The sequence below is a fragment of the Vigna angularis genome, chromosome 6 (assembly GCF_016808095.1).
Source record: "Vigna angularis cultivar LongXiaoDou No.4 chromosome 6, ASM1680809v1, whole genome shotgun sequence".
Lineage (NCBI taxonomy): Eukaryota > Viridiplantae > Streptophyta > Magnoliopsida > Fabales > Fabaceae > Vigna > Vigna angularis.
In genome coordinates, this window is record NC_068975.1 from 22,331,815 (window position 1) to 22,347,960 (window position 16,146).

The 16,146-nt window shown below is 32.5% G+C and overlaps 2 protein-coding genes across 2 annotated transcripts; both read left to right on the forward strand.

Moving 5' to 3' along the window:
- LOC108343074 (histone H4) lies at nt 1–541 on the forward strand. Its single transcript, XM_017581123.2, has one exon. The coding sequence runs from the start codon at nt 69–71 to the stop codon at nt 378–380; it is 312 nt and encodes a 103-aa protein (XP_017436612.1). The 5' UTR covers nt 1–68; the 3' UTR covers nt 381–541.
- A 4,306-nt stretch (nt 542–4,847) lies between these two features.
- LOC108341959 (calmodulin-binding receptor-like cytoplasmic kinase 2) lies at nt 4,848–8,197 on the forward strand. The gene is made up of 6 exons (XM_017579658.2): nt 4,848–5,280; nt 5,498–5,739; nt 5,888–6,053; nt 6,341–6,430; nt 6,589–6,887; nt 7,488–8,197. Exons 1-6 carry the CDS (start codon nt 5,037–5,039, stop codon nt 7,809–7,811), a joined length of 1,365 nt encoding a protein of 454 aa, XP_017435147.1. The 5' UTR covers nt 4,848–5,036; the 3' UTR covers nt 7,812–8,197.
- Nucleotides 8,198–16,146: the final 7,949 nt, after the last annotated feature.

Consider the following 16,146-nt stretch of genomic DNA (forward strand, 5'->3'; position numbering starts at 1 on the left):
TCTAATCCCCAATCGCAATTGAATTCGAAACATAAAATTTCAAAGTCTAGCAAATTTGCATTGAGAAGATGTCAGGTCGTGGAAAAGGTGGAAAAGGTTTGGGAAAGGGAGGCGCTAAGAGGCACAGGAAAGTGCTTCGGGATAACATTCAGGGCATAACCAAGCCTGCAATTCGTAGATTGGCAAGAAGAGGTGGCGTTAAGAGGATCAGCGGTTTGATTTATGAGGAAACTAGAGGTGTTCTCAAAATTTTCTTGGAGAATGTGATTCGTGATGCTGTTACCTACACCGAGCATGCTAGGAGGAAAACGGTTACTGCTATGGATGTTGTTTACGCCCTCAAACGACAGGGAAGGACTCTCTACGGTTTCGGAGGCTGAATATTGCTAACTTCTATTGAATTGTACTTTAGAGTTCATCTTACTGTTTTGTTGATTTGATGGCATGCTTATGTTCACTGATAGCTGTAAAGTATGCTTGCATATTCTGTGCAACTTCAATTGAAATCAATCGATGAAATATTGTATTCTGGTTCGTGTTATTTTGGGAACTTTTCTTTTTTCAATCTTTAGATTTCGAAAATGAATGCATTGTATTCAGCTAATTTTTCTGCTGCCTATTAAACATGCCTTTATTATTTGAGATGGTGACGGTACATTGTAGGAAAATAATTTGTTCAACAGTATTGAATTGATTTTAGAATTTTAGACTTGGGTTTAAAGGATTGTTGGGCCGGTCCATGTTTTCTGTGGTCCTATTATTTTATGGTCCATTTTCTCCTTCTTGAGGGCTGGGCCATAGGGGTAAGTCTAGGAAATTATGTCTATATTGGCGATTAGTATATGTAGGTATATTTATTTATTTGTAAGCATTGGGTTTGGAGATTTCAGCATATATAGACAAATGATATGTAAGAATTATTTATAGCAATAGAAAATTTTCTAATCTAACTTTTTATAATAACCCGTGCTTATAATATGAATTTAAATTTAATTTAACCCATCAAAAATGGATTTACAATATGAACTTTTATATTCTATTTCTGAAGTATTTGAATCTTGAATAAAAAAAATACTAATTTAAGTTTTTGGTTAAGAAGTTGAAAATACTTTGTCTGTTATTTAAAATAATGATAATTACTATAAGACCAGTCAAAGTGGCAAAGAAAAGTCAAACGAAAGGGGCATTCCATTTTCCCCAAGCGTTACGTTGAAGTTAGTGAAAATAATAAATAGGTCTAAATCGATATATTCTCTTCATGTTTTCTTCACACATGCTTTGATATATTCATTCATTATATTATACTTTCTGATTAATTAATTTTTCTAAAAGTTAACAGAACTTAAGCAGGGTAGGAACTTATTAAATAATGGAAGAGGCTGCACATATTCTGTTTCTGTGATTTTAATAATTTTGAATAATTAGAAACGTACTTATAAAATTGTTAGAAAGTGTAGTATGAATATAATTTTTCTTGAAATTGAGTGAGTAGGTTCACACATGGGTCAATCATTCTAATAACATAGTTTCAGATTTTATTTTCTAGTGAAGTGACGCTTGTTCTATTGAAAAATCTGTAACTTCAATTCAACCCATCGTATGTGCTTTTCATATTGTTGTGTTTTATAGACACAACACGTGTTTAAGAATTTTTGTTTTTTCCATAGATATGATGATACCTTATAAAACTGGTAAAAAAAATATTAAATATATCATTTGGTCATAATTTAGGGCGTTGTGTTTAAAGTTATCTTACTTTTAAAAATAGTTTATTATTGTCTCATATTTTGTTAAAAATAGTTTAAGTTAGTCTTATTGACTTACGATGTTGAAAACCTAACGGTGCAATGATGTGACAACTGTGATCTGTTCAATTTTTTATTACATGGCAACTGTGACCCTGTGCAATGTTTATGCGAGAGAACCTTCATAATTCTGTACCCTGACTAGGGATGACACAAAAACCTGTACCTGCGGGTACCCGCGGATATCGTTACAGATATTTAGTACCCGCGGGTAATAGGTAGCGGATATTTTAATATTCGCTTGTTAATGGATCGGGTTCAAATATCATATTATCCGTACCCACGGATACTCGTTACCCGTATGAAAATAAAATTACACTTTTTATCCTTCGTAATTTAAATCTCAATTTCGAAGTTATTGTATTTTGTCTCACCCTTCAAATCCTTAATCTCAATTTCGAAGGGTCACACACTCAACCATCCACCAGATATCTGAACCTGTCTCTCTTCTTCTTCTAAGGCTAATCGTTGATGAGTCACGTTGGTGAACGACGCTGCAATCACAGTCACCGGTCCTGTCGTGGTCAACTCTCCCACCCATCACCTGGCACAGGGTAACATTCATCACGGTGTCGTTGTCGCTCAAAATACAGATCACGCGTTGCTGCCGTCACGCGTAACTGGCGACGTTGTCGAACACGTCGCAGCCGCTGCCTACGTCGAGGATGTGCACGCAGAGCGTGTTGACGCTCTCCCTGGTGATGATCATCGGTGACTTTGGCTTGTTCTTGGATCCTGGCGTCGCAGATTCATGAAGCTTCCTTCCTCTTTCCGTTTCCGTTTCGTCTTTCGGAGGGAAAAAGACTTGGCGGCCTACGGTGTGAGGTATATTGATTGAGCTCGTTTCATAGGAAAGAAGTAGTTGGCTGCAAGGGACTTCCCTTGTACCGCCACACTAGATGGGAGAGGAAAAGAGGAAAAACAAGGAAGAAACCCTAAAGAAGGGTTTGGGCTTGGCCCATCTTAAAGGTTATGGAAGAAAACTATAAAAAAAAAGTTTAGACCTTGCCCATTTTGAAGAAAAAATATATTAACCCAATTTTATTTGAGAAAATCATATGTTTTTTTTTTCAATTTAATTTAAATATTTTTTAAAAGTCATAATGTATTATTTTTTTAAAAAAATTTACAGGTTGAAACGGGTATCCGCGGGTTGGAAAAAATCCGCGGGTTTTTTATGTGGGTATCCGGCAAGTAGCATGACGGGTACAAGTACAATTTTTTATATGCGGGTCGGGGTCGGGTATCACACTATCCGTGCCCAACCCGACCCGTTGCCATCCCTAATCCTGACTCGCGGCAACCCATGGTGGGGCAACGCGTTTGATCAACGATAAACAAAGAAGAAGCTCTCGTTCTGGGCTTTTACTCTTTGCAAAGAAGACGAAGATGAAGGACACATGAAGAGGCTTCTTGCACGATGCATGGAGGCACATTGTTTCTGTGTTTCTGGCTTGCGAACTGGGGTTTCTGCGATTTGGGTAGCGATTATGTATGTTTATGGTTTGCTGCAGGTGTGAATTGAGTTTCTAGGTGTCGCGATTGCGATTTTCTTGTTCATGTTTTGGGTTGGAATTTCTGGTTTGTATGTTATGGATTTCGATTCGGTTCTTGCTTGATGGTGGTGAGTTGCGATGCATGGTGGAGATTTTGCCCTGATTACTGGCAGCACGATTTAGGGTTTCATGGTGGCTAGGATTTGGTTGGAATTAGGCGATTTGGGTTTGATTTCTGGGTTTTCTATTGCTTTTCTCTGCTTCGAATTGTATGTTTGTGTTTATGGTGGTGACGACGAGATGGTGGCCTGAGAGTTTGGTGGTGGCGCGTTTCGTTCTGCGCTAGCGGCGACAACTAGGGTTTCACAGTGGTGGCACAAAGGTTTCTGGCTTTAGGGAAATTAGGGTTTCACGATTCCTTCTGACCTTTACATTAACATTGCCACATCAATTGGATCAGAGTTGTCGTGTCATAACAAAATGGACAGGTCACAGTTGACACATTATTACACTGTTATGGAACCGTTTTTAACGAAATACAGGACAATAATAAATTGTTTTAAAAGTAGAAAACTAGGAACCAAATAATATACTAAAAAAAAAAAAAAAAAAACATGAACAAAATCTTGTATCTCCGCTATCTCCAAATCTTCCATTCTTGTAAGTAATAACGTGAATACAAGTTGTTAGTAAGTGACTTTTTCTGTTTTATTAATCACACGCACTTAGAACAATTTTGTTTGAATCAGAAGCATATTCAACACTATAATTCAAAAACAGTGATGATCTAGTTACTGTTTAGATGACCCTCTTCCGTATATTGACATTGTAAATCAATCACATGTCACTCTTATGGTCTTCTGGCTCACTTTCGTGAATGTTTTTTTCCTTCTTCTTACCTAGAAATTCTGTCAGTTTCCAGGAATCCTCAAACAATGTCTTTTCTTCCATTACAAGAAAAACAACAAATCGAGACATGTTCTTATTTTCTGACTGACAGCTACATACCAAACTCATCTTGTTCATCAGTACTTTCTTGGTCGTAGTTGTTGCTGTTTTGAAAAAAAAAAAATCATAGTCTGGTCAACATCATTATTTTCAAATGACAAATTATCATTACCTTCTCCCACATTACATTCACAGTTTAAATTGCTTAAATTCTAACTTTTTCTGACTTGACCCATCTGTTAAAACAGTGACCCATTTCAAAACATTTGCACTTTAGAAATAAACAAAGGTTGATTACTCATTTCTCAATTATTAAAATCTCATCCTAATACTTAAATAGAACCACTTTTCAGAATAAAAGAAAACAGATCCACTGTTAAACATTTTTTATATCAAAAATTCGTTTGATCATAACCAATAACTTGTGTCTTTCATGTTACCTCCAAAAAAACACATTATGAGAAACAGTAGAATAGTTTATAACAATTTGTTATTAGGAAGGATCAAAGGAAAACCGCGTGCTGACTATGAATGCCACATTCCGGTCAAACTCCAGCTGGCCATGGACCTGGAATGGTTTTAATGCTTTTTTTTTTTTCTTGGCTGGTGATCCTTTGACCTGTGGGATGTAAAATGTAGGACTTTTAGTTATAAAATAATAACTTCAACTTGCAGGAAGCAAATTCACATTGGAAGAACAAAACGCATGAAATGGAAGCCTTTGAGATCATCTTCCTTTTGATATTTGGTTACAAGAGATGATATGGAATAGCATTAGCTTCTGCAAATGAAGAAAACCCCAGTTCACAGTTTGCATCAATCTAATCAAAGAAAAAGGAATGTTGGTGTCCAAGATAGAGGTGCAGGGAATGGCACAGGGAAGCGCAGTGTTGAGAACCATTCTGTTCTGACATATTTCAATTCCGTCAAGAATTTTTTTTCATTTTTTCTATCTGGGAAAAAAAAAATTCCCTCAGAAGCCCCTCAGAGTGATGACGGAAAGACCACACACAAGGTTGGAGGGGTATCGTGTAAGTTTCTTGAATAAAGATCTGTGCTTTCTTCTCTGCAATTTGGTTATGTGAGTTGATTTCATAGTGTATCCGTTCATGGTCAAGTCAACCCTTTGTTTATCTAAAGATTGTCAATGCTTATAGGGTTTTCTATTTAGCTTAGGGCATGGTCATGTGTTTGTGAGATTGCGTTTTGATGGGTTTTCCCAAAACTAAATTTCATTGTAATTTGCAGCTTCCGCAGATGTATCGTCTGATAGTTCTAGGAGTTCATCAAAGTATGTATTCTCTCAATCCTCTGCATCATCTGGCCCTTCAAGTAGCCAGCTTGGAGTTGGGAACTTCACCTTTGAGGAAATTTACAAGGCAACAGCAAAATTCTCTCCGGACAATAAGATTGGGGAAGGTGCGTTTGGAACAGTGTATAGGGGAAGGCTTTATGATGGATCCCTCGTGGCTGTGAAGCGTGCCAGGAAGGTATCACATAACATAATGATGTTCATCTTTCTGGACTCTTTTCAATTGAAGTTGAAGTTAGAGAAGCATGTTCGTAATATGTGAGACTGATCATGTTTTATCTTTAGCTTTTATCAATGAGCCTGATATAGGAAATGTTTGTTGACAGGATTTGCAGAACAAGAACTTGGCTGAGTTCAAGAATGAAATAAACACCTTGTCAAATATTGAGCACAGGAGCCTTGTGAGGTGGCGTGGGTATTTGGAGCATGGAGATGAAAAGATTCTTGTTGTTGAATATGTTAGTAATGGAACTCTTCGAGAACATTTAGATGGTGAGCCCAGTTTATAAAGAAACTCTAATGATTTCAGCAATCCCTCATAGTTTATACACTGCCCTGTTGTACAGTTATCAAATAGTGGACGCTCCAAACCAGTTTGAAGAGTAAACTCAATTTTGTGACATGTTTGGTTGTCTTCAAAAGTCAATTTTTGTCTAAAAGTAGTTTTTGTATAAGCAAGATATTGGTTGTTTTTGCAAAAGTTGAACTAAGTTTGCAACCTTTAATCCAAACATATGTGCCTATGTTGACATAAAAAAAATTGTCACTTGTTAATGCAGGATTTCGGGGAAATGGACTTGAAATTGGTGAGCGTCTGGACATAGCCATTGATGTAGCTCATGGAATTACTTACCTTCACATGTACACAGGTATGTGTCATTAGAATTAGATTACAGAATGATAAGTGTGTTACAACAAATTTTGGATGGCTTAATTATTGCAATGTATCTACAAGTGTTCCTGATAAAGTAATAATTTATAATCTTGTTTGTGTTCTTAATGTAGAATGTATGTGTTTGGTTGACAGATCATCCAATTATTCATAGGGACATCAAAGCATCAAATATCTTAATCACTGATAAACTAAGGGCCAAAGTAGCAGACTTTGGTTTTGCTCGGTTGGGTTCAGAAGACCCTGCTGCAACCCATATTTCAACTCAAATAAAAGGAACAGCTGGGTACATAGATCCTGATTACATGAGAACGCATCATCTATCTGAAAAGAGTGATGTCTATTCCTTTGGTGTGTTGCTTGTTGAAATGATGACAGGACGACATGCAGTTGAACCAAAGAGACCTCTTAGTGAGAGAGTTACAATTAAATGGGTAAGTTGGTCCAATCTATCCAATGCATACAAAAATAACTAGGTTATAAGAACATGAGTGGTTTTAGAATAATTTTTTATTGGTTAAACTATATCTCATAAATAAATAAGGGTTAAGTATGTTTTTAGTCCTTGAACTTTGATACGAAATTGAAATTTTTCTTTGTTCAAAACTTTGATATTTGATCCAAACTTTAAAAAGAATAGATAGTCCTTTTAACCAAATTACATTAAACTTTGTTGACATGTCAAAGCGTTTCCATATTAACACCAAAGCCAGAACGTATCAAATGAGGTAAACAATGCTAGTATGAAATGTGGTTGATAAAGATTATATCTATTCATTTTTAAAGTCTGAGAACTAAAATGTATCAAATTTTCATACAAGGATGAATTCCAATTTTGTGTTAAACTTCAAAGATTAAATAAACTATGTTTCTGAGAAGCTATTAGTTTGTTTAGCAAGTTAGACTTAGATTTGTGAACAACATAAAATGCAGCATGCCACTTTTTGTGTTTTATAATGATCATTGCAATGAAATTGTGAGAACAAAGTGCACTACAATGAACTCTGAGCTGATATAGGTTGCATGCCATGCAGGCAATGCAGTTGTTGAAACAAGGAGAAGTTGTGATTGCCATGGATCCAAGACTAAAGAGAAGTCCAGCATCAAACAAAGCAGTACAAAAGGTTCTGAAGCTAGCTTTCCAATGCCTTGCACCAATGAGGCGATCACGACCATCTATGAAGAGTTGTGCAGAGGTTCTGTGGGAAATCCGCAAAGATTTTACAGATAGAACATCTTCTCACACTCATAATGGTTCTCACCATTCTGCAAATTTCCCTCAAAGAGATGGAAGGAAGAATAGGCATAAGACATATGGTATTGAAGATGGTAAAGGCTATAAGTTTGTATCGGCATAATCAATTTCACATTGGAACTTTGTTCATTGATTGTTCAGACAGTGAAACTACAGCTCTCGTTTGTATAATGTTCCTTTTTTGAAGCTGTTAGTTTGACAAGGTTTTCCCTCTTCCATTTTGAAATGCTCAAGGTTTTAGGTTGTTGAGATTGGAAGGTATGATTTGTTTGTAACCCAAATGGGTAAGATTGCCAAGTTAAGGAACACTCATCAGCTTGAATTTCAGGGTATGCAAGTTTTTGTCTTCTGTTCTGCATTTTATGTCATAGCTTGGGTGTTCTGTAAAGTCTGTTGTAAACAATAAACAGTGAAAATATTTTTCTTTTTTTTTTATAAAAATGAGAATCTATTATTTGACTTCAATAATATGATTGTAATATTTAGAAACTTATGATTAACATGGAGCAATCCATATTATATTTAATTAATGAAAACTAGCATGTGTATGTTTTTTTATGATAATAAAAAATAATAAAACTGTTATTATTTTTATTACGTAAATTAAATATATTTTTTTATAATTTTATAATAAATAGTTTTTATTTATTTATAAAAATTAAAAAATAATTAAGTTAAAAAAGAATAATCAAATTTAAAAAGATTAAATTTTAAAAAAATCACATAAAAGATAAATTTGATAAAATAATCATTTTCATTTAAAGGTGGAAAATAGATAGGAATAGTAAGTTATTGAGAAAAAAAGTTTAATTTTATTTAGTTTTGGTTTTCAATTATAATTTTTAAAATAAAATGTCTTAAAAAATGTGCTTGAAATGACTTTTTCAATATAGTTTTAAAAAAAACAATATTTAAATTATTTTGCATTTATTAAAAAAAAAACAAATCATGAACTAGATTTCAGTTTCAAATTCCACGTCAATATCTTGAGTCACCATCATATATACATTTAAGGTGGTCTTAATATATATGTTTAATCCTTTTCGACATCTCTATTTGTGTAGGATTGTCTCATATAGGTCCTCGTTTTCTAAAGTGTATCAAAATGATTCTTAATTTTGAAAATTGAGATCAATTCAGACCTTTCCGATAAGTTAGCTGTACGGCGTTAAAGAAATTGATGCGTGGTTATTGAGATGACTGATGTGGCACAATGTTGTTGTTGACCTGGCTTAATGGTGAGTTTTTATATTTAAAAAAATTAAATTTTTATGACCTGGCGTCTCCTTACTATCTTCTCCCTAGCGTCGTCGGCAACATCACCGTCGCACAACCCCAGACCACCGCAAACAACATCGTGCCACCGCACTGCCAGCCACAAGTCATCATCACCGTGCCACCATTCATTTTCCCAATCATCATCTCAGACCTGCATATCCAAAAACCCAATCCGATCTGAAAAATCATTATTTGATCATTGTGGTTACAGGTGGAGATGAACGAAGGAGAAGATGATTCGCGCCATGGCTTTCCAACAGCTGCGCGATTTTGATTTTCTCTGTGATTGGGTTTCTGCGTGTTTTCTCTGACAGGTGCGAGGGTGCTGAAGGTTAGTGGTTGCGATCATGGCAGTGTCTTCACGGCGGTTTTGTGGCGCTAAGGTTTGGCGAAGCAGCTGCGAGATGCGAAAAAAAAGGCGCGATTTGGAGAGGCTTGCATCTCTGGTTTGGGGGAGGTTGCGGCGAAGCTTGCGAGGAAGGAGATCGAATCACGCTTGGTGGCGGAGGACGAAGGAATTGCGATTCTGGTGGCTGATACGATTCACGTTTCTGCGATGGTGGATAGCGACGATTTGAAGGTTGACAGTGGTGGCTTCAAGGTGGCTGACGGCTAGGGTTTCTGGGTTTCCTCCTTTCCCCTATCTGAAACCCTAATTTTGGGTGGGAAAGGGGTTGACATGTGGCAGGTCTTCACTGGTCACGTTATGAATCAGTCAAAGCTGGTCAACAAGACTCTTTTGATTCCATGCCACCTCGTAATTAAAGGACACCTCAGCATAGGACCATTTTGATACACTTTACGAAACGAGGACCTATCTGAGACATTCCTACACAAATAGGGATATCGAAAAGGATTAAACCTAATATATAAGATAGAAGATGTTTAAACTTGAAAAGTAGTTGTTGGAACTACATTGAAAGAATCTTTATTTTCGTGAGTCTTATAATTAATTTCACAAGTCAGTTGCTAACATATTATCTTCATCAAATTATAACTTTTTTTCTGTGACTTTTTCAAATAATGTCATAGGAGATAACAAAAGTAATTTGAACAAGATATTTTTTTTAAACAATTTTTTTGTTAATTTTGTTTATATTTCAAACATAATGCTAACCATCAAAATCTGCGGTTACAACCATTAAAACATATTTTTAAAGTGATTACAGTAATTATTGTTTTTAACTAATCTATTTCAAAACTATACATTAGAAGAAGAAAAAACTAATCTTTAAAACCAAAATCACCCTAAACTAAACAATAACATGTAAAAATAGAGATGATACTTAATTTGATCACATCAAAATATAATTTTAAAATCAATCATGTAGTTTAGTCTTCTAGAAAGTATGGAGTATTGAATATGACAATTTGAAACTCAGATAATTTATTTTATTATTTTGTTCAATATAAAAAATTATAATATATTATTACGTATCTGTAATTTGTCATACATACGTTAGACAGTATTAAAATATGAATATAGTGTTTTAGTATTTTATTCTTAATCTTTTACATACAAGTAAAAAGAATATGGGGTTCACATAAAGTCAATTTTCAAACTAAAAGCTTTGTTGTTTTTTTCTAAATAACAGAAAAATATGAGATATTGAATAAGTCACAATTTTAAAATTAATAATATATTTAAACTTCACGAGTTATTTTGTGAGTGAGATAAGTCAAATCAAATTTAAATCAACAACATATTTTAATCTTTAGATAATATTTGAAATAATATTCATGCTGATTTCAAAATTGATGTATTTAGATATATTTAGATATAATAAATATGAGTTTTGAGCTACACTTCATATTTAGTTCTGTTTTTTTTATCAGCAAAATCTTTTGGTGCTGTTACAGCTATACAAATTTTAATACTTAATAATTAGAAAAAAATCTGTTCACTGTAACGTAATATTGCAAGTAAGTACTGATATTTTGAATTTTTGAAGTGAAATTGTTGAATAGTGTCTCTATAAATAGATGTTGTGGGATGAACACTATGATCTAATGGAAACACAAGATTCCTCAACACTTTCTCCTATCTCAAAGGAATTTCTGAAAGTAGCATGCTCTCTTTTTTCATCTTCTGCCAATATCAACAATTCCATTAAACAAGCATCTTTCAACAAAGTAAATGGAATGAAAGATGAAGGTAAATCATCATTATTGTGAAATAAGTATTTTTGAGCATGACTGGCAATTTGTAATATCACATCTCATAAACGATTTGCTAGTCATGTTCAAAATTATTTATTTTTCAAACTAATGTATTAAATGTGAAGATGAATGAAGGATTTTTTTTCTTCGTTAAATTATTTATACTAAAGTATGATCATGTATTTTTGAGTCTAGTATTGAAAAAAGTAATTCTAAATTTCATATTAGATAAACATCCATAAATTTTTTTTTGTGATGTCAACTATTTATGTAAATTGAGTTTAAGATTTATTAGTGTTGACTCTTTTTAATAGATTTTGATTTTCTCTCTTTTAATGTCAATCTTCATAATAATATTTATTATGTGAATATTTTATTAAAGAAAGTTTAATTCAAAATTGTATTTTAATATTTTTTTTTCAGAATCAAATTATTATATATATAAAAAAAACATTTTTGTCCACTACTGGGCTTTTTTTTCTTGGAAAGGATTGTACGGAATTGTAAACCAACGCTACTTATCGTCGTATAGTTTTAGATTGTGATAATAATGCCAAATAATTATTTTAGTAATTTAGATCCCTTTGAAGCAAAGGTGAGCAATCCACCTCACACGAGTTGGTTAATTTTTGTAATATGATTCTATCCATTATGGATTGTTATTGGATTGCTGAAAGTGCTATGCTTCAATCTAAATAAGAAGAGTTAATATTGATTTGTATTGAATGAATTGGTTATTTATAAATGTGTTTAGTATAATGGTAAATTTATTTATAAGTTAAAACAAATTATTTTTATTATTAGTTTAATTAAAAATATATTAAATCATCACTCTTCTTTATAACTTCTATGACTTATAACTAAGTTAATCAAAATAATTAAATGTAAGGATTCGATTAAAATTTTTAAAAATGTTTGAATAAAAACTAAATAAAAAAGATTTAAAGCTTAACTTAAATTAAATAAAGTTACAAAAGTTCATTTTATCAAGTTTAATTATGTGAAAATTTTTAATTAAAGTGTAAAAAACATAAATTATCTTATTTTATAAGTTAAAATGAATTTATGTACTCCCTCTCCCCTATGTAACATCCAAATTTTCAATAATATAACCATAATTATAGGATCAATAACTAACCATTTTTATAAACATCCAATTATTTTACTCTAGACTCTAAATACATGCATTGATATCAAACTATAGGGCATACTGGAGGTGGTGCAACAACAACCACCACACTCTGAGGTTAATTCGTCAAACATCTATGACCAAAAAATAACCATTAAACTAAGGACATCTTACTACTTTTCACGAGATTGAAGATTATTTAGAGAGTTAGAATATCCTATATCAATACATACACTAATACACAACCTTCTTAAGGATTTCTCCTTGAAATCCTTATAGCATCATGTGCTATTTCACAAGTTATTTCATATCAACTTTGAATCAAAACTCATATATGCAACATCCATTTAACCTTCACTACATTTTCAATGCAAACAAGGTAAACATCCACATAGCACATCTTAATGAACATACCTTAAACAATGTACCTAAAATAATCACAAGAAGCTTATATGCCAAAATCAAAGATTTGAAAGACCCAAGAAGTAAGAGGAATGTCAAAAGAAGAAGTTTATCAAAGGCACTTGTTGTTGAGTGTCATTCTTCTCGCAAATTTGGCGCCTGAGGCCACCTATGTGCAACTAAGCTCCAAACCTTGCGACTTTCTGCCGCTTGAATGCCGCTAGGCTACCGTTGAGCGCCATATTAGAGTTTACAAAACTAAGCTACCTGATCTAATTGCACTCAATATCTTTTCAAATGATCAATCTAGTATTTTTGGCACAAAATTGATTTGAAAGTGGGTTTTTAATTGAGAGGTCATATCAATTTGCTCACTTGTTCAAGTATTTAGTTCATCTAATCAAACTAACTACTCCAAATTACCACCAAATAGATTTTATATATTACAAACCATATTTTTGTGCACTAAGTGGCTAAATAAGTCTTAATTGACTACAAACAGACTCTAAATCCCAAGTTCCCTCCTAAAACACATTCTTTTAGAATTTCACTTGTCAAAACCCTAAATTAGACCAAAAACCAACCAAAAACTTCCCTTTTTACTGCTTCAAAAATCCACAATATCTTATAACTGAGTATGATCTCAAACATAACCACTCAAGTGATGAAAACAAATAACATTCAATAGGAATTCACAATAATACTTTTCTAATTTTAGGTAACACACATTTACATCAATTTCAAGCAATCACACTACCACATCATGGGATTTTTCAGCAAATTATATAGATCCTAACTTCACAACTCAATCAATTTTCTTAATTAAAGCACGCCAGTTCAAATTTAACAAATCTTCTTAAGCCTTATAAACAAACATATAGTTTCCCTTACCGGTTGGAAACTCAAACAGTGGTAAGAGATCAAAACTACTCACTCAGCTCAAAGAACTCTATATGTATATACATATCACAAAAACATGATCAAGGTACACAATTAGAACCACTAATCAACAAAGAACATACTAGAAGACTAGGAAGGCATAACGTCAGGAATGCTCATATGCATGGAAGGAAACATATAACTCAAGAAAAGAGTAAAAACTAACTTATTCTTTTAAGAAAATTGATCAGATGTAAAGAAATACCTTGCTACTGTGATTACATAGGCACTTTCTGATATTAAAAAAGATAACTCAAGGGGTTAGAACTTGAAAAGAGAAAGGAGAGGATAAAATACTTGATGAACAAGTTTTTTTAAAAACTCATAAAAATACACATTGCTAAGTTATTTTTTTACTAATCCTATCATTATTTGATCATTGTTGACCATCTAAATGGATTACATATTAAGATTAAAATTAAATATCACCTGTTAAAAGAGACAAAAAGTACACAAAAATATATCTAGTGTTACAAAAAGACTAAAATAATATTGGATCAAATAGAAACCAAAAATTTAAATATTAATTAACTAATTTAAAAAAAACATAAACAAAACCAATATAATATTTATTTATTTAGAATGAAATAAAAATAATCAATACAATATTTATTTATTTATTTAGAACTTGATTTGTTGAACATATTTATAATTTCATTTGTAACATGTAATTAAAAACTTAAATTAAAATTTATAATGGATGAGCAAGATTTTAAAATTCCTCTTTACGAAAATGAGATTTGAAAAAGATGATATTGAAAAACAATTTGAAATCGTTGAAATTGATAAATAAGAGAAAGATAAGACTATCACATCTGATTGAGCATTAATAATTTCTCACGAAAAGAACATTTTATCCTATATTATAGAAGTTAACAATATAATCACAAGAACTTACTTCATTAATAACATTTGAGCACCCAAATTTTCATATATAAAGTAATTTTTTTTTCTTAAAGGTGGGGTTAGATCCATTGGGAGTAGATTTTCGAAAATTATTTTTCCTATTGTGATCAAGTTTGTGTTCGTACCTTTTGGAGCATTTTTTTTAGCAAAAAGTGACTTCGTACTCGTCTAAAAGGGTAGACACACGTTCTTGCCAACGCCGCAAGTTTTATCCAAAGAAGACCTCGATTTTGACATGTCCGGAAGTGGATTATTGATGTGAGTCATAAATCCTTAATATTGATGTAGAAAAGATGACAAAATCACAAACAAAATTTCCCGAGGTGTGTAGATCACTTTCCTTAGGTATTTATCCGCGGTGTATTGTGCAAGTCTCCCCTAGGAACTTGTCAAAAATTTCTGATAGAACTAGAAGGAACTCTAAAGAGAGTAAAACAATCACTCACAGTTGACACTTATGAACCTTAGTGAGAAAATAAAAACTATTCACCTATGAACATTAATTTCGCCAACATTTAAAACTAACGTTTCTTTTTGCAATTATTATTTTATAACATATTGTCTCTTGATGTCCCCACACAATGGAACTCAACATACTTCACATACTTCATGCTCAAAAGTGCCTTATAGTATCAATGTGTTTTATGGAGCTTGCCATTAGTTGATCAATGTTACAAATATTTCCCTTTAGAGAAAGTGTGAGAGGGATGAAAAAAATTCAAAAGTTCTTATTGTCTTTTTATGATATTACAACCTTAATTTCTGCCACAAGCTATCTTACATTCAATTTCTATTTTTTACAAGTTTGGAGGATTCAAAGTTTGTTGATTGAAAATGTGAAGGATGGGGTGAAGTCATAAAGAATATGGCTAAATTGATGATGGTCAAATTTGAAAAATGTTGGGATGAATATAGCGTTGTGTTTGCTTTTGGAGTAATTTTAGACCCAAAAATGAAATTAGAAACATTGATCTCTTGCTTTGAAAAGATTGATAAATTGGCAAAAATCAAGAAAAAATATGTAAGCAATATAATAGTAAAGATGTGCCAACATCATCAAATGTTCTAAAGTGCAAACATGCACAATCTTCATCCTTATCCGCTTCTCATTGAAGCCTTTTTAATGTAAGTTGATTGCTTATTTATTTTTTACTTCAAGTTTTAGTTGTTGCAATTGTTCATTATGCATTTTACAAACTTATTATATTATAATACGAATTAAAAGAGCACAAGTATCAATTTAGTAATAAATCTGGAAGGGCTCAACTTAACACATATTTAGATGAATCAACTCTATATTTTGATTTTTTTGGAGCATATGAGTGTCTTAGAATTGTGGAAAATAAATAGTCAAAGACTTTTTTTATCTATTTTTAATGACTAAAGACTTGTTAAGCATTCTAATAACCAATGTGACATCTGAATCTTCATTTAACATTGAGTCTGAGAATGTGAAAACAACTATGTGTACTTCTAATTGAAAGCATGAATTTGTTGTTATGGATAATTACTTAACTTGATACTATTTGTTATTGTATTATTTTTATTGTAAATTTATATATAGTTATTATTTGTGTTTATTGTAAATTTATATATAGTTATTATTTGTGTTTCCGTCGTAGAT

Bases quoted from the DNA above. Each gene is read 5' to 3' on its own strand.
- LOC108343074 (XM_017581123.2), top strand. From the start codon at position 69: ATGTCAGGTCGTGGAAAAGGTGGAAAAGGTTTGGGAAAGGGAGGCGCT.
- LOC108341959 (XM_017579658.2), top strand. From the start codon at position 5,037: ATGAAGAAAACCCCAGTTCACAGTTTGCATCAATCTAATCAAAGAAAA. The intron at 5,281-5,497 runs GTAAGTTTCTTG...TGTAATTTGCAG, and splicing joins CAAGGTTGGAGGGGTATCGT to CTTCCGCAGATGTATCGTCT. The intron at 6,888-7,487 runs GTAAGTTGGTCC...CATGCCATGCAG, and splicing joins AGAGAGTTACAATTAAATGG to GCAATGCAGTTGTTGAAACA.